The 23,724-nt window shown below is 66.0% G+C and overlaps 1 protein-coding gene across 1 annotated transcript; it reads left to right on the forward strand.

Moving 5' to 3' along the window:
- Window positions 1-468: 468 nt before the first annotated feature.
- FASN (fatty acid synthase) lies at window positions 469-18,102 on the forward strand. The gene is made up of 42 exons (XM_032870338.1): window positions 469-705; window positions 2,323-2,456; window positions 3,105-3,257; window positions 4,385-4,558; window positions 4,677-4,877; window positions 4,987-5,109; window positions 5,199-5,314; window positions 5,403-5,537; window positions 6,056-6,527; window positions 6,601-6,788; window positions 6,886-7,075; window positions 7,686-7,780; window positions 7,978-8,112; window positions 8,203-8,406; window positions 8,559-8,674; window positions 8,989-9,164; window positions 9,264-9,455; window positions 9,538-9,618; window positions 9,734-9,913; window positions 10,108-10,287; window positions 10,374-10,577; window positions 11,134-11,438; window positions 11,692-12,084; window positions 12,171-12,335; window positions 12,418-12,536; window positions 12,776-12,930; window positions 13,064-13,267; window positions 13,435-13,585; window positions 13,672-13,850; window positions 13,947-14,066; window positions 14,190-14,312; window positions 14,426-14,649; window positions 14,737-14,938; window positions 15,033-15,184; window positions 15,297-15,388; window positions 15,659-15,810; window positions 15,911-16,156; window positions 16,390-16,578; window positions 16,785-17,015; window positions 17,116-17,339; window positions 17,428-17,526; window positions 17,650-18,102. Exons 2-42 carry the CDS (start codon window positions 2,330-2,332, stop codon window positions 18,037-18,039), a joined length of 7,557 nt encoding a protein of 2,518 aa, XP_032726229.1. The 5' UTR covers window positions 469-705; window positions 2,323-2,329; the 3' UTR covers window positions 18,040-18,102.
- Window positions 18,103-23,724: the final 5,622 nt, after the last annotated feature.

Below are 23,724 nucleotides of genomic sequence, written 5' to 3' on the forward strand. Positions count from 1 at the left end.
TTGGGCCGGTGCGCACGCCCCCGGCCCCCGATTGGTCGCGGCGGCGGAGCGAGCCCCGCCCCCGCCCCCCCACGCCAGCCCCGTTCCGCGCGGCCAGAGCGCGGGCCGCTCCGTCGGTGTTCCCGGGGGTCCGGCCGGCCCCCCTGCGTGCCACCAGCGTGGTCCCCGAGTGGCACCCAAGCACATCCCCGTCCAGCTTCCCCCGCGCGGCGCGCACACGTGGCCCCGCGGCCCGAGGGGGCGGGGGGCGGCCCCGGGAGGGGGCGGGGGGCGGCCGCGGGGCTCGGGCCCCGGCGCGTGCGCGTGCGCCTCCGGCGGTTCCGCGCGGGGGCCCGCGGGGCGGGGCTCGGAAGCCGGGGGCGGGGGAGTGGGGGCGGGTGCCGAGGCGCCCCTCCCCGCGCCCCCCGAGCGCCCGGCTCCCCGCGGCTGCGCGCCCCCGCGCGGGGTCCCGGCGGCTCGGCGGCGCGCGGCATCACCCCATCGGCGGCGGCGCGCCGGGTCCCGGGGCGCAGCCCCGACGCTCATTGGCCTGGGCGGCGCAGCCAAGCTGTCAGCCCATGTGGCGTGTCCGCGCGGGGACGGCCGCGGTTAAATAGAGTCGCGCCGGCCTAGAGGGAGCCAGAGAGACGGCAGCGGCCCGGCCTCCCCTCCGCCGCCTGCTCCATCCTCGCTCCGCCGCCCGCTCCGCCGCCCGCGCCAGACCAGGTACGAGCGGCCCGGCGCGGCCCGGGGACCGGGGGGCCGGGGCGGCGGCGGCGGGGCCGGGGGGCCGGGGCGGCGGCCCACACGCTGCGGTCTCGGGGCGCACCCGCGGGGAAGGGTCGGGCCGTCGGGCCGCGGGCTCTGAGACGCCCGCTGTGGGTGCGCGGGGCGCCGGGGGCCGGCGGGGCGGGTGGGCGCGGGCGAGGGCGGACGCCGGGCGCGCCGCGAACAGCCATTTTGGTCGCTGGCTGGGCCACGCGGCCCGCAGAGCCCGGCCGCATCCCGCATCCCCGGTGCCGAGGGCCGCGGCCGGGGTGCTGGGCCGTGGGGGGGGGGGGAAGCCGGCTCGCGTCACGTGGGCGCCGCGCGGAGCCCCAAGCGCCGGAGGGCGGGCGGGTGGCGAGGCGAGGCGGCGCCGCGGGGTCTCCAGCCCCTGCCCGGGCCGCGCCGCGCTCGGTGAATAGCAAGTAGGGGGACCGCGGGCGCTCTCTGGAGGCAGCGGCCGCCCCCGAGCCGGGCTGCCCGGCCCGCCAAAGGGCTCTTTATTCGGTGCTGGGGGTGGGGGCTCCCTCCGGCCCGGGACTCGGGCACGCCGGGCCACGCGACGAGGACGCTGCTCTCCGCTCGCGCGCCCTTGCTCGGAGAGGCCCGGAGACCCGGGGCGGCCGGAGGCTGGCGTGTCCGCCGGTCCTTAACACCACGAGGCCCTGAGGCCTTGGCGGAAGTGGCCGGACCAAGCCTGGCTTTGCCGGGTCCTCCAGGGGCCTCCCAGGAGCGCCCGTGCTCAGGAGCGTGGGGGCTTTCCGTGCAGGGGGACCTGGGGGACCTGAGTCTGGGTGGTCGGCCTGGCTGTGCAGAGGTGGGCCGGGGGGTCCTGAGGCCTCACCTGCACAGGTGTGCGGGCGTGAGCAGCACTTGCCTGGCCCCTAACCAAGGCCGGGTCTCCCAGGTTGGACCCTGCTTGGGTGGTCAGACCAGTTGGGTGGGTCCACCTGCAGGGGCTTGGCTCTTGGGACACCCATGTCCCTCCCAAGCCCTGGCAGTCTATGGGCTGCCCCCAATGGAGAACAAGCTGGCGTGTGGGGTGCAGGGCCCACTGGTGAGTGTGGCCCGGTACTCCCCCAAATCCCCTCAGACTTTGGCACCCTCTTTTGCTTGCTTGATTTGCTGGGTCAGTTCTCAACAGACTGAGGGCCGAGTGGCCCTGTCCCGGGAAGAGTTTGGCCCTTCCAGGATGGCCCTGTCCCAGGAGCACCCCAGCAGCAGGGTGCAGAGCCCACCTACCCACAGTACAGGGCAGCAGGGCCATGGGGTAGTCACCCAGGCCAGGGTCCCACATGGGACAGGTAAGTGCCAAAGGCTAGAGGGCCCGATCCTCCCAATGACGAGTAAGGGCTGGCTGGACCAGCCCTGGACCCTCTCCCCATGCACCCGGGGCTTCTGTTCCGGCCAGTGCAGGGCGCAGGAGCTGGCCACTCGGATCGTGGTCTCAGTGCTCTCAGACCCATAGGTGGTGCTGTAGGGTCGGGAAGCCAGGGGAGAGGGCGGGAGGCTGCATCCTGGTGGTGTGGCCGCTGCAGCTGACCAGCACCAGGCCCCCACACTGCCCTCCCTGTACAGAACAGCCATGGAGGAGGTGGTGATCGCTGGTATGTCCGGGAAGCTGCCCGAGTCGGACAACATGCAGGAGTTCTGGACCAATCTCATCAGCGGCATAGACATGGTGACAGACGATGACAGGAGGTGGAAGGCCGGTGAGTGGGTGGCCCCTTGCACTCCCCTCCCACACAGGGCAGACCGGCTCCAGCCTGAGCCCCCGTCCCAGCGGCAGAGCCATTGGACACCAAGGCAAGGCTGGGGACTGAGAGCCAAGCCTGGGCATGGCCGAGCTAGGTGACCCACTTGGGGGGCAGATCCAGGGTGAGGCCAGGTGGGGCAGGCACCCGTGGTCCCACCGCCCACCACCCTGTCTCTCAGAGCCCAGCCAGCCACTGCCAGATAAGATGCCAGGTTCTCTCGGGAAGCTGGTTTGACTCCCTCCCGCCCAGGAGGTTCTTCCGCAGAGCCGTTGTACCTGATCTGCGGGGTGTGAGTCAGCCGGTGGAGTAGGGATGGCTGCGGCCGCCAGGCAGCATTAGGACAGGCAGGGGTCTCCGGCTGGGGCAGTGGTGAGCGGGAGGAGGCCCCGTCCTCACTGTGCTCTACTCTGAGGCCACCTCCCACATGGCTACCCAGTGGGGCCCCTGCTCAGAAGCAGGGCTGGTGTCACCCACAGGGCCCCTGAGACCCAGCAACACTGGCCCCTGCCCAGTCTTCTTGAGGAGCTCATGGCCCCCTGTCACGGCAGGGACTTCGCCGTTGGTCCCTCGGGTCCCACAGCCCTCTACTGCCTGTGTCCGCAGGGCTCTACGGCCTGCCCAGGCGGTCCGGCAAGCTGAAGGACCTCTCCAAGTTCGACGCCTCCTTCTTCGGGGTCCACCCAAAGCAGGCTCACACGATGGACCCCCAGCTGCGCTTGCTGCTGGAGGTCACCTACGAGGCCATCTTGGACGGAGGTGGGTCCCCATGAGGCTGCGGGCCAGTCGTGGCCTCCTTGGGGCTGGGGGCCCATCCTTGAGGTTCCCACCTCTCCAGAAATTGTGACAACACTGCCTCTTCCCACTTCTAAAAGCAGAAGTCTGAAGACACAGAGATACCAAGGAGGCAGCCCAAGGCGCTGTGGCTCTCCGGGGCTGGGGCTCAGGGCCCGTGGGCTCAGGGCGGTGCGGGAGGCGTGGGCCTGGGAGCAGGTTGAGGTTTCACAACAGCGCACGCAGGTGTCCCTGGCATGCCCTGACGCCCCAGTTCCCTCCCTCCGCAGAGGACAGCTGCTCTTGGGGCAAGGGTGGAGTGCCAGGCCGACTGGGAGGTGGGGGCCGGCTCCCAGGACTCGTGCCCTCCACTCTCCCCTTCTCTGGGCTGTGTCTGGCCTTGTATAAGTGCTCTGAGACAGCTGTCCCTTGTCACGGGGCACAGACCTGTCCCTACCACCCCAAGGGCCTAGGAGCCCTGCCTGGTGGGGAGAGGAGGCTGGCCTCATGGGTCTGGCACCTCAGCAGGTGGGTGGCAGGAGCCCGGCCCTGAGGGGGAGCCGGGGGCCGACCCATCGCACTGCAGGTGGAAAGTCCTGGCCTGCCCGCTCGCTTGCCCCACAGCCGGCCAGCCCCCGGGCCCTGAACTCAACAGTGTCGCCGGCACAGAGCTCCCTGGAGTGAAGGGCGAGCGGAGACCTTGGGTGCTACTCCCCGGGGGCTGGCCGGGTCCCTCCCTCCTTTCCCAGTTTGGACACTCAGCCTTTGTTTCCCTCTGTTTCCTTATCTGAGCTTGTCCTAGGGCAGGCTGCCCTTGGCGCTCGGGTGCTCATTGGTCACTGGGGCTTGCCAGACCCTACTGGTGACACCAGGGGCCAGGGGAGTGTCCTGAGGACAATGGTGCCTTCTATCCTCACCTCCGGCTTTCTCTGGCCTCTGCCTGACCCAGAGCCTGGAGCCCCACCCGTCTCCTGGGCCCCAGTTATCTGTCTTCCACCCCACCTGGGCTGGCTGCTCTGGTCAGGCCCCTCCAGAGCCGGGCCGAGGGGGCAGACTTACCTCAGAGCTGGACAACAGGCCCAGCCGCCAGGTCTCACCGTTGCTTCCTGCAGGCATCAACCCAGCGTCACTCCGAGGGACACACACCGGTGTCTGGGTGGGCGTGAGCGGCTCCGAGGCCTCGGAGGCCCTTAGCCGAGACCCCGAGAATCTCGTGGGCTACAGCATGGTGGGCTGCCAGCGTGCCATGATGGCCAACCGTCTCTCCTTCTTCTTTGATTTTAAAGGTGGGTACCCACTCAGCCCCTCTGGGCCCCTGGTTCCCCCAGGATGGCTGGCCGGGGCTCCCAGGGGAGGCCACGCTGCTCGAGCCGCTAGGCCCCCACACTGTGCTGTTGCTCCCAGGGCCCAGCATTGCTCTGGACACAGCGTGCTCGTCCAGCCTAATGGCTCTGCAGAACGCATACCAGGCCATCCACAGCGGGCAGTGCCCCAGCGCCATCGTGGGCGGCATCAACATCCTGCTCAAACCCAACACGTCCGTGCAGTTCATGAAGTTGGGCATGCTGAGCCCCGAGGGCGCCTGCCGGTCCTTCGACGAGTCTGGTGAGAGGCGGCGGGTGGTGGGGGATGGGGCGGGTGGCGGCCCCAGAGCACCTGGCCTGGGGGCTGGGGGTCTGCAGCGCCCCGGGCCTCAGTGGCGCTCTGCACACAGGGAGTGGCTATTGCCGCTCGGAGGCCGTGGTGGTCATGCTGCTGACCAAGAAGTCCCTGGCCCGGCGTGTGTATGCCACCATCCTGAATGCCGGCACCAACACCGACGGCTGCAAGGAGCAAGGTGGGTGCCAGCTGGGGGCTGCAGGGGCCCCGGGCCGGGCTACCGTGAGGGGTCATCAGCCGGGCACTGAGGCCAGGCTCGTCCTACAGGTGTGACCTTCCCCTCCGGGGAGGCGCAGGAGCAGCTCATCCGCTCCCTGTACGAGCCAGCCGGGCTGGCCCCAGAGTCCCTGGAGTACATCGAAGCCCATGGCACGGGCACCAAGGTCAGCGCCCCGCCAGTGCCCCACGCCCCACACCCCACGCCCGAGAGGCACCCGACTGGGGTCCTGACCCTCCTCCTGTCCTCCACAGGTGGGTGACCCCCAGGAACTGAACGGCATCGACCGAGCCCTTTGCACCACCCGCCGGGACCCGCTGCTGATCGGGTCCACAAAGTCAAACATGGGGCACCCAGAGCCCGCCTCAGGGCTCGCGGCACTGGCCAAGGTGGGTGGGCGAGTCCAGAGCCGTCCTGTCTGCCAGGCTGGGGTGGGGGGGGTCCCACGGGCTGTGCTTGAGGGGGGTGAGCCACAGAGGCCCGGACAGCAGGAGCCAGGCCTATGACAGGTCTCTCCCCTTGCTCTCTGTGGGTCAGACACTCAGCCAGAATAGGGGGCAGCGGGAACCGGGTGGCCTGTGGGGAGACCACGCACTGTAGCTGCTGGTGCTCTAGGTTCCTTCGGGCTGACGTAGTCACCTGTTTGTGGTTCCCACGAGAACTGAGACCTGGAGGGAGCCCTGGCGGGGGTGGGGGCGGTGCCTCTGTGTCTAGGCCCACAGCCCACCCATCCGGGGGCCACCATGGGGCCCCGGGTGAAGGCAGGAGGCCCAAAGAGGGGAAGGGACTCGAGGTCAGATCTTTGGGTCCCTGCACCATGGTGGGCCGAGGCTGGGGACAGGCAGGACTCTGGCAACAGTGCTGAGTGTCGGGGGCCGGCCGCCCCACTGACTGCGAGCCTCCGCAGGTGCTGCTGTCGCTGGAACACGGGCTCTGGGCCCCCAACCTCCACTTCAGCAGCCCGAACCCTGAGATCCCCGCCCTCCGGGAAGGGCGGCTGCAGGTGGTGGACCGGCCCCTGCCTGTCCGCGGCGGCATTGTGGCCATCAACTCCTTCGGCTTCGGAGGCTCCAACGTGCACGTGGTCCTCAGACCCAACTCACGGCCGCCCTCGCCAGCCACCCCGCACATCACCCTGCCCCGTCTGCTGCGGGCCAGCGGGCGCACCGTGGAGGCCGTGCGCTGTCTGCTGGAGCAGGGCCACCAGCACCACCGGGACCCGGCCTTCGTGAGCATGCTCAACGACATCGCGGCCGGCGCCCCCGCCGCCATGCCCTTCCGGGGCTTCACGATGCTGGGGGTGCGGGACGGCGGCCCGGAGGTGCAGGAGGTGCCGCAGCTGCCCCCTGGCCCGCGTCCGGTCTGGTTCATCTGCTCCGGTGAGAGCCCGGGCCCGCCCTGGGGAGGAGCGGGCGCCGGGCGGCTGGCAGCCTGACCCGTCTCTTTTTACAGGGATGGGCGCGCAGTGGCACGGGATGGGGTCAAGCCTCATGCGCCTGCACGGCTTCCGGGAGTCCATCCTGCGTTCCGACGAGGTCGTGAAGCCCCTGGGTCTGCGGGTGTCCGAGCTGCTCCTGAGCAAGGACGAGGCCACCTTTGACGACCTCGTCCACGCCTTCGTCAGCCTCACCGCCATCCAGGTGCGCCCTGGGGCCCAACGGCCCGTGGGCAGGATGGGGCTGCTGGGGCGGTGCTGGTGGCCGGACTGGCGTGACGTGTCACGTCCCCCGCCCCCAGATCGCTCTCATAGACCTGTTGACCTCAATGGGCGTGCGGCCAGATGGCATCATTGGGCACTCCCTGGGGGAGGTGGCCTGCGGCTACGCCGACGGCTGCCTCACTCGGGAGGAGACCATCCTCACCGCCTATTGGCGGGGCCAGTGCATCAAGGAGGCCAGCATTCCTCCGGGAACCATGGCAGCCGTGGGTGGGTATCACTGAGGTCCCCCGTCCTGCTCCCCCCACCAGCCCGGGGGTCCGGAGTGGGGGTGTCGTCCCTGGTGTTCCTTATGTTCCCACGGGGCATGGGTGGGTGGCCACCCACCCCAGCACCCTGTAGGGTGCAGCATGGTGGCCATCTGTCAGCACTGGTGCAGTGGCCACAGGGAGGGCTGAAGCCACGTGAGGTTGAGAACCAGCTCCCACCTGTAGGCAAGCAGCCTGAGGGCTTTCGGGAAAGTTGGTGTCAGGGTGGCTCGCTGTGGCTCCCTTCTGTTGGCACCTGCTCATGCTTCAGGCGGGCTGGGCTGGAGACAGGAGGGCCACCTCCAAGAGCCACCACCCTGAGGTGCTGACGGGAGAGGCCAAGGCCGAGTGTCTGGGACCCAGCTGCCCACCCGCGGGACAACAGAGAGAACACCTTCCCTTGAGATCAAACGCGGCAGGAGCGAAAGTGCCCCGTAAAGGCCCTGCTCCGCGGCAGTCATTACCACACCAGTCATTAGGGCCTGCCTGGGGCGTCACTGTCCTCGCCGGGGGTGGGCGGGGGTGCTCCTGGCTCTCCACAGCCCGCCCCCTGAGGCCACCCCTGCCCACAGGCCTGTCCTGGGAGGAGTGTAAGCAGCGCTGCCCCCCCGGCATCGTGCCCGCCTGCCACAACTCCGAAGACACGGTGACCATCTCAGGACCACAGGTGGGCCCGCGAGGCCAGGCGCATCCCTGGGTCCCTCCCCGTCCCTCAGGGGCAGCTCTTCGTGGGGGGCCAGCAGGTGGGCCCACGAGGCCAGGCCTGTCCCCGGGTCGCTTCCTTGTCCCTTGGGGGCAGCTCCGCGCAGGGGGCAGGCAGTCGGTGTGGTTCCACCGTACAGCTCCAGACGTCTCTGTCCTCAGGCCGAGATGGTCACCTTCTTGGAGCAGCTGAAGAAGGAGGGTGTGTTTGCCAAGGAGGTGCGGACGGGCGGCATGGCCTTCCACTCCTACTTCATGGAGGCCATCGCCCCCACACTGCTGCAGGCGCTCAAGAAGGTGAGCCGGCCGCCCTCGGGGGCTTCGGGGAGGTAGGGCGGCGGCCAAGGCCAAGGCCAAGGCCTCGCGCTGACCAGGCCGTGCACACAGGTGATCCGGGAGCCTAGGCCCCGCTCGGCACGCTGGCTCAGCACCTCCATCCCCGAGGCCCAGTGGCAGGGCAGCCTGGCCCGCACATCCTCGGCGGAGTACAGCGTCAACAACCTCGTGAGCCCGGTACTGTTCCAGGAGGCGCTCTACCACGTGCCCGAGCACGCCGTGGTGCTGGAGATCGCCCCCCACGCGCTGCTGCAGGTGCGCGCCCTGCCCCGGGGGCGGGGGAGGGGGAGGCCGGCCAGTCCCAGGAGGGACCCTGGTCTCGGGGCATCGGCCAAGAGCAGCCCAGGGTCTGGGCCTGGGGGCAGGTGGGAGCCAGTGAGGAAGTTCAAGCCTGTCTGCCCCGCCAGGCTGTCCTGAAGAGAGGCCTCAAGTCCAGCTGCACCATCGTCCCCTTGATGAAGAAGGACCAGACGGACAACCTGGAGTTCTTCCTCAGGAGCGTGGGCAGGCTGCATCTGCTGGGGTGGGTCGGCGGCCCCTGCCGGCTTGCCGGGGAGGGGGCCGGGCTCTGGGGCAGGGTGGGGCGGGCCACACGGACCTTCTCCCCGACAGCAAAGCGTTTTTATAGGGCCGCTCGGTGGCCTTGAAGTCATCCCCAGGAAGTGGGAGGTGGTGGGTGCCGGGCCACCCCAAGCTCCCTTGCTACGGCCCCCACCGCACCCCGTCCAGGTGGCCTCCAGGGCCTCGTGGGAGATGGCTGGCTGTGGGTTCAACGGGGCAGTCCCGGGCCAGGCTGCCCACCCAGGCATGCACCTCACACCGTGCCCTCCCCTCCAGCATTGATGCCAACCCCAATGGCCTGTATCCACCCATGGAGGTCCCAGTGCCCCGGGGGACCCCCCTCATCTCCCCCCACATCAAGTGGGACCACAGTCAGACCTGGGACGTGCCTGCGGCCGGGGACTTCCCCAGTGGCTCCAGCGGCTCCTCCGCGGCCACCGTCTACAGCATCGGTGAGGAGGGGCTGAGGGGAGCCAAGGGCCGGGCCGCGGGTGCTGGCAGGGCTCGCCTTCGCCCGCCCAGGCGCTGGCACTAAGGTTCAGCCCACACAGACACCAGTCCTGAGTCCCCTGACCACTACCTGGTGGACCACTGCATCGACGGCCGCGTGCTCTTCCCCGCCACCGGCTACCTGTGCCTGGTCTGGAGGACGCTGGCGCGGGCCCTGAGCCAGAACATGGACGACATGCCTGTGGTGTTTGAGGGGGTGACGCTGCACCAGGCCACCATCCTGCCCAAGACCGGTGAGGTGGGGTGGCCGCTGGGCGAGGGCAGGAGAGCCAACGGCCGACCCCTGTGGCTCAGTGCCAGCTCTGCTGTCCACAGGGACCGTGGCTCTGGAAGTGCGGCTGCTGGAGGCTTCCCGTGCCTTTGAGGTTTCTGAGAACGGCAACCTGATCGTGAGCGGTGAGCAGCGGGCGTCCAGCCGGGCCCCAGGCTCTCTGGGGGGCTTGGCCTCTGGGGGGGCCCTTGGCGGCCAGCTCTGTGGGACGGGTCTCAGGCTGTTCTGCCCTCACCCCAGGAAAGGTGTACCAGTGGGAGGACCCCGACCCCAAGCTCTTCGACAGCCAGGATGGCCCGGACCCCACAGACCCCACGGCTGCATTCTGCCTGTCCCAGGGGGACGTATATAAGGAGCTGAGGTTGCGAGGCTATGACTATGGCCCCCATTTCCAGGGTGTCCTGGAGGCCAACCTTGAAGGTAGGGCGCCACGTTCTCGTGGGAAGGGCGGGAAACAAGCCTTAGGGTCGCCTCCCTTCAGGCCACACAGCATCCGGGAGCCGTCGTGGGGGTGGGGGCGGGAGGCGGGGGAGACTGTACAGGGCGCGAGGGGGCACGTGGAGGGGAGGGTGCCGTGAGCTCAAGAGGCCACGCTGACGGCCCCTCGGCCACAGGCAACACAGGCCAGCTGCTGTGGAAGGACAACTGGGTGACCTTCCTGGACGCCATGCTGCAGCTCTCCATCCTGGGGACGGCCCAGCGCAGCCTGCACCTGCCCACCCGCATCACCTCCCTGCACATCGACCCCGCCACACACCGGCGGAAGGTGTACTCTCTCAAGGGCCAGGCCCAAGGTAGCCCGGGTCCCCCCGCCCCCGCACCGCGCCCCCGGCCGCCCAAACCCGCGCGCCCCCAGCTCGCCCCTCCCTGTCCCCCACAGTGGCCGACGTGGTGGTGAGCAGCTGCCTGAACAGCACAGTGGCCGGGGGCGCCCTCGTCGTGGGCCTGCACGCCTCCGTGGCCCCGCGGCGGCAGCAAGAGCAGCTGGCCCCCGTCCTGGAGAAGTTCTGCTTCACCCCACACGTGGAGGGGGGGCTCCTGGCTGGAGACACGGCCCTGCAGGAGGAGCTGCAGCTGTGCAGGGGTGAGTCCCGATCCCTGCTCTGTGCCCCGCCTTTCACCGCTGCCTCTGGCGAGAGGGAGTCTCCCTGCCCACGCAGCCCCTCGCCGGACCCATTCCAGCTCCATAACCTCCTGCTTCACAAGGAGCGGAAACCCGCCTCCTCGAGAGGCCCCCCGGCATTCAGGGCCGGCCCGGGGCATGAGGACAGATTTGTCCTCCCGGCCTCTGTCCCCAGCCAGCCATCGTGGGGGGGTGGGAGGGCCCGGGGGCCTGGCCCGGCAGACTGCACCCCACCCTTGCCCCGGCGCCGATGGGTGGGGGATAACTGGTGGGGCGCTGAGCCTGTGCTCTGTAGGAAGCCTGCCCTCTGTGGCGCTCATGCCTCGATGATACCCAGGGGCCTGACTCCTGGTCCTCGAGGACCAGGCTGCCCACTCTGTCCCTCCCATCTGTTTGCTTCTTCAGGGGAAGGGCCAGGCAGCGGGCCTGGTTAGCGACAGAGCCTGCTCCGAGGGGGGCTCAGGGAACACTGGTGCAGGTGGGACCCTTCCCTAGTGGCCATCTCTCCCCTCCTCAGGGCTGGCACAGGCCCTGCAGACCAAGGTGGCCCAGCAGGGGCTGAAGATGGTGGTGCCCGGGCTGGACGGGGCCCAGGTCCCCCGGGAGCCCCCGCAGCAGGGCCTGCCGCAGCTGCTGGCCGCCGCCTGTCAGCTCCAGCTCAACGGGAGCCTGCAGATGGAGCTGAGCCAGCTTCTGGCCCAGCAGAGGCCCCTGCTGCACAGCGACCCGCTGCTCTGCGGCCTGCTCGACGCCCCAGCACTCAAGGCCTGCGTGGACACCTCCCTGGAGAACCAGACCGGCACCCGCATGCGCATCATCGAGGTGGGTGGGTGGGGCCGGGTCCAAGCTGGCTGAGACGTCAGCAGCGCCAGGGCCCCATAGGAGGCTGTGCCGAGGCTGCGCTCGTGTCCTTGACCCTTATGCCTTGCTTAGAGGTGGGCTGGAGGGGAGGACACGAGCTGGCGGTCTCTGCAGCAGGGTGAGCGGGTGGGCCTTCCTAGCAGACGTCCGCCAGCTTGGACCCGGGTGTCTGCCTGGGGATGCCGCTGGGCCAGGATGCTCTCCCCGCCTGCAGGTGCTGGCTGGCGACGGCTGCCTCTACTCCCGCATCCCACCGCTGCTCGTCACCCAGCCCATGCTCCAGCTGGACTACACGGCCACGGACCGCCACCCGAAGGCTCTGGAGGCCGCCCAGGCCAAGCTGCAGGAGTACGACCTGACCCAGGAGCAGTGGGACCCTGCGGGCCCCGTCCCCAGCAGCCTGGGCCCGGCTGACCTGCTGGTATGCAACTGTGCCGTGGCCACCCTCCACGACCCGGCCACGGCCCTCAGCAATATGGTAGCCGCTCTCAAGGAGGGTGGCTTCCTGCTGCTGCATACCCTGCTCAGAGGACACCCCCTGGGAGAGACCGTCGCCTTCCTCACCTGCCCGGAGCCCCAGCGAGGCGAGCAGAGCCTCCTGAGCCAGGTGCAGAGGCGGGCTGGGGGCGGGGCTGGGCGGCGCAGGAGAGGGCCCAGCACTGACCCCAGCACTGACCCCGCCCCCCCGAGCAGGATGAGTGGGAGGGGCTATTTGCCCAGGCCTCCCTGCGTCTGGTGGCCCTGAAGAGGTCCTTCTACGGCTCCGCGCTCTTCCTGTGCCGCCGGCCGGCCCCGCAGGGCAGCCCCGTCTTCCTGCCCGTGGAGGACACCAGCTTCCGCTGGGTGGACTCCCTGAAGGTCAGTGTCTGCCAGGCCGCCCAGCACCACGCCCACGGGCCTGGGGACCCACTCCGACGCCAACCCTTCCCTCGTCCTGCAGAACATCCTGGCAGATAACTCCTCCCGACCCGTGTGGCTGACGGCCGCCAGCTGCCCCACCTCGGGCGTCGTGGGCATGGTGAACTGTCTCCGCCGGGAGCCTGGCGGGCATCGGGTTCGGTGAGGGACAGCCCCGGGGCTGCAGGCACCCACCGCTCCCCCTGCCCTGCCCTCCCCCCTTCCTCTCTCCATTTCCTGCTCTCCCCCTCTCCTGCCCCACCCCTTTCCACTGCTCCCTCCCTCTCCCCTGCAGGCTCTCTCCCTTGCCTGCCCTGCCCCCTCTCCCTCCTCTGCCCTCTCTCTCCCCCCACTGGCTCTTCTCCTTCTTCAGCCTCCCTCACCTGTTTGGCTGCCCCCAGATGCATCCTGGTGTCCAACCTCAGCAGCACGTCCCCCACCCCCAAGATGGACCCAAGCTCCTCGGAGCTGCAGAAGGTGTTACAGGGGGACCTCGTGATGAATGTCTACCGGGACGGGTCATGGGGGGCCTTCCGCCATTTCCCACTGGAGCACGGTGAGCGCCCCAAGATAACTCCCTGACCCCCACCAGCTCCCTGCGTTATACCTGGGTGGGCTGAGGGTGACGGGGCCTGGGGGGCCCTGGCTGGAAAGCCCCCGTGGCAGCCCCGCTTCCCTCTTGCCGTCAGGCCTGCCGGAGGAGCAGACCGAGCACGCCTCTGTCAATGTTCTCACCCGGGGGGACCTCTCTTCCATCCGCTGGGTCTGCTCGCCTCTGCGTCACACCCAGCCCACCGACCCCAACATGCACCTCTGCACCGTCAACTACGCCTCCCTCAACTTCCGAGACATCATGCTGGCCACGGGCAAGCTGTCCCCCGACGCCATCCCAGGTGTGGGAGCACGTCCTCGGCCACGGCAGACGCTCTGGGCCAGGGGCTGGGAGGAGGAGGGTCCTCGATCGCAGCATTCAGGACCTGGGGGCTCCTGGTGCCTGAGTTTGTGCACTGCCCCCCCGCCCCCGGGAGACGCAGGGCTCACCACCGCCGTCTGCCCCCAGGGAAATGGTCCTCCCGGGACTGTATGCTAGGCATGGAGTTCTCTGGCCGGGACGCCAGTGGCAAGCGCGTGATGGGGCTAGTGCCGGCTGAAGGCCTGGCCACCTCCGTCCTGCTGTCGGAGGACTTCCTGTGGGATGTGCCGTCCAGCTGGTGAGTCGGGGGGACTCTGAGCCCGGTGCCCTGCATGGCTGCGGCCAAGCCTCAGGCCGAGCTGACCTCCCGTGCTGTGCCCGCAGGACCCTAGAGGAGGCCGCGTCCGTGCCCGTGGTGTACACCACAGCCTACTACTCACTGATCGTGCGGGGGCGCATGCAGCGCGGGGAGACGGTGCTCATCCACTCGGGCTCCGGCGGCGTGGGCCAGGCCGCCATCGCCATCGCCCTGAGCCTGGGCTGCCGTGTCTTCACCACCGTGGGTAAGCCCGCCAGCCCTCCCGGGAGCCCAGAGCTGCCCCCCACCCCCGACCCCAGCCCCACAGCCTGGCTCAGCGGCACGCGCCTCTCCCTGCCAGGGTCCGCCGAGAAGCGGGTGTATCTCCAGGCCAGGTTCCCCCAGCTCAGCGAGACCAGCTTTGCCAACTCCCGGGACACGTCCTTCGAACAGCACGTGCTACGGCACACGGCCGGGAAGGGTGAGCAGTGTCCCCAGCACACCCACCCCTCGCCTCCTCCCCGGGCCCAGGCGGGGGCCAAGTCTGGCACTCGGGACCTGGGCCCAGTGGTGACGGGAGGACCTCTCTTACCCCCGCCCCCAGGAGTTGACCTGGTTCTGAACTCTCTGGCGGAGGAGAAGCTGCAGGCCAGCGTGCGTTGCCTGGCCATGCACGGCCGCTTCCTGGAGATCGGCAAATTCGACCTTTCCAACAACCACCAGCTGGGTGAGGCGGGCGGCGGGCAGGTGGGCGGTGGGAGGCCCGCACTCGGGCACAGTCCACGGTGTCAGCCGCGGAGGGGCTGCCACGAGTGGTGAGCCCTCCCCCTGCCCGCGCAGGCATGGCCGTCTTCCTGAAGAACGTGACCTTCCACGGCATTCTGCTGGACTCGCTCCTGGACGACGTGAGCCACGGCTGGCAGGAGGTGGCGACCCTGCTGCAGGCGGGCATTCGGGACGGCGTGGTACGGCCCCTCAAGTGCACCACGTTCCCCAAGCACCGGGTGGAGGATGCCTTCCGCTTCATGGCCCAGGGGAAGCACATCGGCAAAGTGGTGGTGCAGGTGAGCGCGGCCCCTGGGGCCCCCGGCTCCCGCCCCCTGCCCTGCCCTGCGGTCGGGGCCTGAGCCGGGCTGCTGCTTGGGCCGCAGGTGCTCAAGGAGGAGCCAGAGGCAGCGCCACAGGTGCCCAGGCCCACGCTGATGACCGCAGTGTCCAAGACCTTCTGCCCAGCCCACAAGAGCTACATCATCACGGGCGGCCTGGGCGGCTTTGGCCTGGAGCTGGCCCACTGGCTCGTGCTGCGGGGCGCCCAGAGGCTCGTGCTGACCTCTCGCTCCGGGATCCGCACAGGTGAGCGGGCCTGAGGGCCGGGATGCCCACTCAGCTCTGCGTTCTTGGGTCTGGAAGCCCAGGGGGCCCGACCACACTGCCCTGTGTTCCACAGGCTACCAGGCCAAGCAAGTCCGCGAGTGGAGACGCCAAGGCGTGCAGGTCCTGGTATCCACCAGCAACGCCAGCTCGCTCGACGGGGCCCAGAATCTCATCGCGGAGGCCGCGCAGCTGGGGCCTGTGGGAGGCGTCTTCAACCTGGCCGTGGTGAGTGTGACTCTGAAGGGTTCCCGAGCAGGCCCCCCAGGGAAGGCCCTCCCAGGCCACGCTCTCCAGAGCCATGAGGTCAGGATAGCTGCTAAGAGTCCCTGACTCCCAGGTCCTGAGAGACGCCGTGCTAGAGAATCAGACTCCTGAGTTCTTCCAGGACGTCAACAAGCCCAAGTACAGTGGTACCGTGAACTTGGACAGGTGAGGTGTCCACCCCCTGCCGGCCCCAACCCTGTCCCCATCCCCCAGCCCGGCCTGGCTCTGACCTGGCACGTGCTGGGAGCAGCTGTCTCTTGCCCTGCGTGCATCCCAGCACAGTTCCCACTGCCACTCGGGGACCAGGCAGCAGGCCTCTGCTGGGGCCTGAGCTGGGGGTTCAGGGCCGTGGAGGCGGTTCAGCAGGCAGGGGCTCCTGGGCATGGCGGCAGGTGGGCCGGGCCAGCAAGCAGGGTGTGACTCGAGCACCCACAGGGTGACGCGGGCAGCATGCCCCGAGCTGGACTACTTCGTGGTCTTCTCGTCTGTGAGCTGTGGGCGCGGCAACGCCGGCCAGACCAACTACGGCTTCGCGAACTCTGCGATGGAGCGCGTGTGTGAGAGGCGCCGGCACGACGGGCTCCCAGGTAGACCAGCCCGCTCCCCGCCCGGCAGCCCCCACCGCCTGCCCCGGCCCCGACGGGTGCCCCCTCTCACTCCGGCCCGCTGGCCCTGGTCCTCCCGTAGGCCTCGCCGTGCAATGGGGCGCCATCGGTGACGTGGGCCTCATCCTGGAGGCGATGGGCTCCAACGACACGGCCGTCGGCGGGACGCTGCCTCAGCGAATGAGCTCCTGCTTGGGGGTGCTGGATTTCTTCCTGAGCCAGCCCTACCCCGTCCTGGGCAGCTTTGTGCTGGCTGAGAAGAAGGCCGCCGCCCAGGGAGACAGCAGCACCCAGCAGGACCTCATGAAGGCCGTGGCCCACATCCTGGGTGAGGGAGCCCACCGTCCCCGCTGACCGCTGTCGTCCTGGCTGGGAAGAGGTTGTGCCTTTTCGCTGTGGGAGAGGCCAGGCACCTGTGGTTGGCACAGGGCAGGGTGGGGGGCTGCGTGCGGGAAGCAGGGCAATGGTGGTTTGGGAAGGGCGCCGGCCGCTGGCGTGTCTACGCTCACCCAGGGCCCCCCTCTCCGCCTCCCAAACTGCCAACTGAGTCCCTGTCCCCAGGCATCCGAGACTTGGCCACCGTCAACTTGGAGAGCACGCTGGCAGACCTGGGCCTGGACTCGCTCATGGGCGTGGAGGTGCGGCAGATGCTGGAGCGCGAGCACGACCTTCTAATGTCCATGCGGGACATCCGGCAGCTCTCGCTCCGCAAGCTGCAGGAGCTTTCTTCAAAGGGCGGCCCGGCTAAAGGTGCGTGGCTGTGAGGACAGAGCTGTAGAAAGAGGAGGGTCCCTGGGCCACCCAGCCCCTTTACGTTGCAGGCTCATGAGCAGCCAAAGCCACCCCCCAGGTCAGGGTTTGCCCATCGGGCCCCTTCCTGCGAGCCCTTCGTGGGGCCTCGGGCCCCCCACCCTTCTCCGGCGCTGGGCCTCCCTAGCACCCTCCCCTCGTTACAGAACTGGTGGCTGCCACGCCCAAGAAGAGCAGCCCTGCGGGGCAGCAGACCCAGCCGAACCTGAGCACCCTGCTGGTGAACCCGGAGGGCCCCACCTTGACGCGGCTCAACTCGGTGCAGAGCTCTGAGCGACCGCTCTTCCTGGTGCATCCCATTGAGGGCTCCATCACGGTGTTCCACAGCCTGGCTGCCAAGCTCAGCATCCCCACCTACGGCTTGCAGTGTACCCGAGGTGGGACCCGTCCTGCGAGGCCGTGCCCACCCCCAATAAGGCAGGGTGGTGGGCGTGTCCCACCCCCACCGCCTGCCGCTGACCTCCTCCTCCCCCGCAGCTGCGCCCCTGGACAGCATCCAGAGTCTGGCCGCCTACTACATCGAGTGCATCCGCCAGGTGCAGGCCGAGGGGCCCTACCGCATCGCCGGCTACTCGTATGGGGCCTGCGTGGCCTTCGAGATGTGCTCGCAGCTGCAGGCAGCACAGCCCAGCCCCGCCCCCACGCACAACAGCCTCTTCCTGTTCGACGGCTCGCACTCCTACGTGCTGGCCTATACGCAGGTGAGGCCCTCGGGTGTCGGCGGGCTCCCCCTGCCCTGCCCGGCCCCCGTCCGGCCTCCCGCTGCAGCGGCCCCTTCTCCCTTCACAGAGCTACCGCGCCAAGATGACCCTGGGCTGCGAGGCCGAGGCCGAGGCCGAGGCCATGTGCTTCTTCGTGCAGCAGTTCGTGGACGTGGAGCACGACAGGGTGGGTCAGCGGGCCCAGGGCGGGGAGCGGGGCCAGGGCTGGGCTCAGGGGTGGGGGGCGGGCCCCGCAGGTGGGGGGCCGCGGCCAGCGCCGCTCACGGCCGTCCTGTGCCCCGGCCTGCAGGTGCTCGAGGCGCTGCTGCCCCTCCAGGGCTTGGAGGAGCGCGTGGTGGCCGCCGTGGACCTGATCGTGCGCAGCCACGCGGGCCTAGACCGCAGGCAGCTGAGCTTTGCCGCGCGCTCCTTCTACCACAAGCTGCGCGCTGCCGAGCAGTACACGCCCCGGGCCACCTACCACGGCAACGTGACGCTGCTGCGCGCCAAGACCGGCAGCCTGTACGGCGAGGGCCTGGGCGCCGACTACAACCTGTCGCAGGTGTGCGACGGCAAGGTGTCGGTGCACGTGATCGAGGGCGACCACCGCACGCTGCTGGAGGGCAGCGGCCTGGAGTCCATCCTCAGCATCATCCACAGCACCCTGGCCGAGCCCCGCGTCAGCGTGCGGGAGGGCTAGCTGCCCCTGCGCCCCGGGGGACCGGGGTCCTGCCGGTGGGACCCCGCCCGCGCCCCGGGCCGCCACCCCTGCCGCCGCGGCCACCGACTTGGAGACCTGCGGGGTCTGTGAAGGGTCGGCCGGCGGGCGGTGCGCCGTGTGGGGCCCGCGGGGGTCTGCCCCCCGCTCATCCCTCCGGTTCTCCTATTTATTGCGTCGCTGGGGAGACGCCAGGGCCTCGTCCCCCCCAGGAAGGCGGGGGGCGCAGGAGCCCCAGCCCTGGGGCCCCCATGATGCAGGGGCCTGTGGAAAGGAGCAGCCCAGGGCACGCGGGCATCCGGTCTGTGTTTGTCTGTATTCGTTTTTCAAGAAACATGATCCACGTTGCTGCTTGAGTTCTGGAATTTACTGTAACTGTCCGTGTCAAGGTCCACGTCTGGACAACGTCCCGTCTTTACCCCAACCTGGTGAAGGCCTCCCCACAATTGAACCCCACCTGAGCTCTGGCCTCCGGTCACCCTTCCTTCCCTCCTCTGACAGCTGCTGTGGGGACCCGGGGTGGCGGGCTGCCCGTCTGCTCCCCGCAGCCCTCAGACACAGGGACGGGGCCTGGCTCCTGGAGGGCCAGGCGGGAGCTCTACTGGGAACACACAGCCAGGGGGACGCAGATAATCTGCCGCTGCGGACTGAAGAGATGGGCCAGGCCGAGTGTGGGGTCCCCGGCGCCACCGCTTGTGGCTGGGGTTCCTTGTTCCTCAGGGACGCCAGGGCTTCTGCTCACTTGAGGGTCCCGCGCACATGACTGAGCGCGATCTGGACCGGGCGCTGGGGTCCGACGTGTGTATCTCGGCACACCGCCTTCCCAGCCGCACCTCGGCTGCTCTTGGCCGAACTGGCCTAGCCGAACGAGAGCCTGGCTGTCAGGCCGGGGTAGACAAAGGTGCATCCGAGGAAGTCGGGGGGCAGGGAGGTCCCCTGAGCATCTGAACCCTGAGAGCCAAGGGGTGAGGTAGACCCCAGTGGGTCCGTGGGGTGTGGGGAGCTGTGAGTTCTGGGCCAACTGGGAATGAGCAGGGAGAGCTGGACCCTGCAGCCAGGGAGGCCAGGGTCAGGGGGATCAGGCCCACCTCCAGGCTTCTAACTCGGGGAGTTGAAACCAGAACAGACGAGGGGCTCTTCCGTGTTCCTCAGGAAGTTCAGCGTAGAATTACCGTGAACCACCAGTTACGCTCGTAGGTATACGCCCCAAAGAACGGCACACCAGGGCTCGCACAGACGTGTGTGTCCGTGTTCACGGTGGCCCTGCTCATGACGGCCAGCAGGTGTCCACTAACGGACAGTGGACAGATGCAGTCTGTCCCCGCCTGGGATCTCCTGCTGTGGGAAGGGCTGTTCCAGCACATTCTGTATGTGCCAACAGGGAACAGATCTCGGAGCAAAAAACACACCTGGGGGCTCAGTGGGCTAAAGCCTCTGCCTTCGGCTCAGGTCATGATCTCGGGGTCCTGAGATCGAGCCCCGCATCAGGCTCTGCTCAGTGAGGAGCCTGCTTCCTCCTCTCTCTCTCTGCCTGCCTCTCTGCCAGCTTGTGATCTCTGTCAAGTAAATAAATAAAATTTTTTTTAAAAATGCACCGGGGGTAAAAAGGGTTCCTCCATAATGAGAAAAAAGGTAAAAGACTCAGCTGATGGAAAGGCTGTAACAACCCTGGGCCTCTGTGCCCCATGACGGCTCCAAATCACAGGAAACAAGGTTATACATCCGAAGAGAAACCACAAATGTACCATGAAAGTTGGAGAGTCCAAAAGCCCTGTCCTGAACTGGCAGGACACGGAGACAGGATGTCGGGGGTGAATCAGATGGACGGTGTGACCAGCCCACTCGGTTGGCGGAGGTAGAACACCCACCGGGCAGCAGCACAACACCGTTCTTTTCAAACTGACATGGAACATTTACCAAGGGAGCATACATTCTGGGTCATAAAACCAGTGTCGTTAAGTTAAAAAGAAATTCAACTTTAGAAAATATTTTCTCTGACCACAATTAATAAAACGAGAATAACAAAAAGTTCTCTAGAATATCTTCAAATGTGTGGAAATCAGATCACAGTTTTCTTGTTGTTGTTGTTGTTGTTGTTGTTTTTAAGATCTTATTCTTTTGTCAGAGAGAGAGATCACAGGCAGGCAGAGGGAGAGGCGGGCTCCCCGCTGCAGGACGGGGGACATGATCCCAGGACATCGAGATCATGACCTGAGCCAAAGGCAGACGCTTAACCCACTGAGCCCCCCAGGCGCCCCTCAGATCTCAGTTCTAAAGAATCCTCAGGTTAAAGAAAAACTGGAGGGGCACCTGGGTGGCTCAGTAGGTTAAAGCCTCTGCCTTCAGCTCGAGTCATGATCCTGGGATCCTGGGATCGAGCCCCGCGTCGGGCTCTCTGCTCAAAGGGAACTTGCTTTCCCCTCTCCCTCTGCCTGCCTCTCTGCCTACTTGTGATCTCTGTCAGATGAATAAATAAAATCTTTAAAAAAAAAAACTGGAAAAAGAAATCGGTGTCGGAGCTGAGAGCGCAGCACCACACTCGGCAGGCAGCCGCGGCAGGGACAAAGGCACTGACGGCTCAGATGAACCTTCAGACACTACAATAGGGGCAAACGGGACCCGGCTCAGCAGAATAATGGAAGCAATGCACGCCAGAGTGAAAATCAGCTGGATAAAATGCAGAACAACAGAAATTTAATGAACCCAGAACCAAGTTCTTGGAGGAGATCAGCAGTGCACAAACCTTAAAGCAGACCGAGCCGGAAGAGGAGTGAAGACCCCAAGAGCCGGCGTCAGCAACGGGAGGGGACGTCCCCAAGACACCCCCCCCCCCCGCCGCCGGAGAACCACGGACGGTTTCGTGCCACACAACCGGGCAGCCCAGGTAAGGTGACGAAATCCCACACCGGACAAAGTCAAGAAGGAGTCGCAGCCCGAGTGACCCTACCTGCGTGGGAGACAGTGAGTTTGCGGCTAACACCTGTCCGCAGAGATAACTCCAGAGCGGAATGGCCAGTTCTGCGGGACGCGTAGGAGAAAAAGGTGACCCATTCCCTCCAGACGCTCCCCGAGTTCCAGAAGGGAGACCAGTCTCTTCGCGTGCGGAGGATTCTGTTTGCACGAAATACTTTGGGGATGTGTCGGTCTGCTCGTGCTGCCGTAACATGACACTACAGACTGGAATTCACCCTCACAGCCGGGAAGTCCACGGCCGAGGTTCCTGCCGGTGCAGTTCCTGGGGAGCGCTGTCCTCCCGGCTCTCAGACAGCTGCCTTCTTGCTGTCCTCCCGTGGCACAGAGCGAGCACACAAGTCTGGTGTCGCTCCCTCTTCCTGTAAGGACACAGCCCTGTCTGCTGAAGGGCCACTCCTAGGGCCTCATTTCGCCTTTAGCACCTCCTTGAGGGCCCCGTCTGCAAATACTGTCCCTTTGGGGATTAGGGCTCCCCCAGGAATGTGGGGGACACAATCCATTCCACAGCAAGAGGGTAACGTCAGCTTTGCTGCGAGGCCAGCATCCCCTTGGTACCAAAGCCCGACGTTACAGGAAAGCTACCAGTATCCGTCATGGTCACACAAGCAAAACATCGACGGCATTTTAGCATGCAGAGTCACGCATTAAGGGGGAATACATCATGACCAATTGGGGTTTATCCTAGGAATTCAAGGCTGGTTGGACTTTCAAAAATCAATCACCATAACTCACCACATTAACAGCCGAAAAGGGATCATCTCATTGGATGCAAAAAACAGCATGTGCTGAACACAGGCGCAAAGCCTAACCCAGGTCTGCGGGGGCAGCTCTCTGCCCGCTGGAGACACGAGACCTCTTGCACCGGGTAGACGGCAAGATGCAGCCGCCGTCTCCCCTACTGGCTGCAGAGTGGGCGTCTCCCTGCGACGGGGGACGAGGCAGAGACTGACCCGCCGAGCGGAGGGAAAAGGTGTCCAGTGGAGAAGGAAGGAATGACACCGGCCCTGGTTGCCGGCAACGTGGTCCCCCGTGTGTAGATGCTGACGGACCCTCCGGAAACCTGCTAGATGGAGCTGGTGAGTGTGGGACGACCCCAGCAGAGACAGGGTCTGAGCCCGTCACGCAAGTACCGACAAGGGACATGAACGGCAGACGCTGCCCTCAACAAGTCAGCGCCAGTTGCCCCTCAGAGAAGGCAGAGCTGGGGGAGCGCGATGGAAGATGGGCGCGGCCCCGCCGAGCCAGGTGAAGGGAGTGGGTGCAGAGATGTGCCACGCTTGTGGTCACAAAACTCAGGGCTGATGTGTCCATTCTCCCCAGAATGAGCATTACGGGTTGGTTTTTTTTTTTAAGATTTTAACTTTAAGCAATCTCTGTACCCAGCATGGGGCTTGGACTCAAGACCCAGAGACCAGGAGTCCCACGAGCTGCGCCAGAGCCACCCGGGCACCCCCAGCCCGCACACATCGTACAGCCTCAATCGAAATCCCGGAAGCCTGTCTGGAGGGACACACGGACCCGAAAGTCAGTTCCCGTGGGATGCGCTGGAGAGCGGCAGGGGTGGAGAAGCTGCAGTGCCTGATTCCAAGACTCTTCAAAATTTATTACAAAGCTGCAATAATCAGTGTGTTTACTGACATCAGGACACAGAATTAGAGCCATGAAGGGGCGCCTGCGTGGTCAGTGGGTAAAGCCTCTGCCTTCGGCTCAGGTCATGATCTCAGGATCGTGGGATCAAATCCTGTGTCGGGCTCTCCCCTCAGCAGGGAGCCTGCTTCCCCCTCTCTCTCTGCCTGCCTCTCTGCCTACTTGTGATCTCTGTCTGTCAAATAAATAAAATAAAAAATCTTAAAAAAAAAAAAAAAAAAGAGTCCCATGCTCAACTGACTGACCCCCGGGCGCCCGTGTCTACTCTTTGAAAGACACTGATCATGAAAAATGAAAAGTAAGTCACAGACCCCTGGATCTATGTCTAGAACATGTAAAGAACTCTCAAAATTCAACAAAAAGGAAACAAACATTTTAATTTTTTAAAAATCGGCAAAAGAGGGCTGCCAGTTGGATCAGTTGGTGGAGCATGTGACTCTTGATCTTGGGGTTGTGAGTTCAAGTCCCACACTGGGTGTAGAGATTATTTAAAAATAAAATCTTTAAAATTTTTTTAAAATTTTGAATGGGCAAAAGATGTGAAACAGATCAAAGGAACAGACATAACATTTCATAATTAAGAACACAATGAGAGAGGTGCCTGGGGGGCTGTCAGTGAAGCTTCTGCCTTCGGCTCAGGTCACGATCTCAGGGTCCTGGGATCGAGCCCTGCATCAGGCTCTCCGCCCAGCAGGGAGCCTGCTTCCCCCTCTCTCTCTGCCTACTTGTGATCTCTGTCAAATAAATAAATAAAATCTTTTAAAAAATAAAATCTTAAAAAAATAAAAGAATATTAAGTGTTGGAGGATATGGACCAGCTGGGACTTCCCCGTGTTGCTAGCGGAAGTGTGAAACGGTGCGCTGGGACTGGAAAACAATTTGGCAGTTTCTGAAAAAGTGACACATGCAGCTACCATACGAGGCGACCGTTCCACTCCAAGCATGTGTCCAAGAGAAACAGAGTCTGTGTCCACACACAGACTTGTCCACAAACCTTTTTTGCAGCCCAAAGCCGCACACACGGAGACCTCCATCCCAGGTGAAGCG

This window comes from Lontra canadensis, unplaced genomic scaffold (assembly GCF_010015895.1).
Source record: "Lontra canadensis isolate GAN:19392208 unplaced genomic scaffold, GSC_riverotter_1.0 scaffold41, whole genome shotgun sequence".
In the NCBI taxonomy this organism is placed as follows: Eukaryota; Metazoa; Chordata; class Mammalia; order Carnivora; family Mustelidae; genus Lontra; species Lontra canadensis.

What these genes read in the sequence shown, in the direction of transcription:
- FASN (XM_032870338.1), top strand. Translation starts at nt 2,330, where the DNA reads ATGGAGGAGGTGGTGATCGCTGGTATGTCCGGGAAGCTGCCCGAGTCG. An exon ending in CCCATGGCACGGGCACCAAG is followed by an intron (nt 5,315 to 5,402) that starts GTCAGCGCCCCG and finishes TGTCCTCCACAG; the next exon opens with GTGGGTGACCCCCAGGAACT. An exon ending in CCTGGCGGGCATCGGGTTCG is followed by an intron (nt 12,537 to 12,775) that starts GTGAGGGACAGC and finishes GGCTGCCCCCAG; the next exon opens with ATGCATCCTGGTGTCCAACC.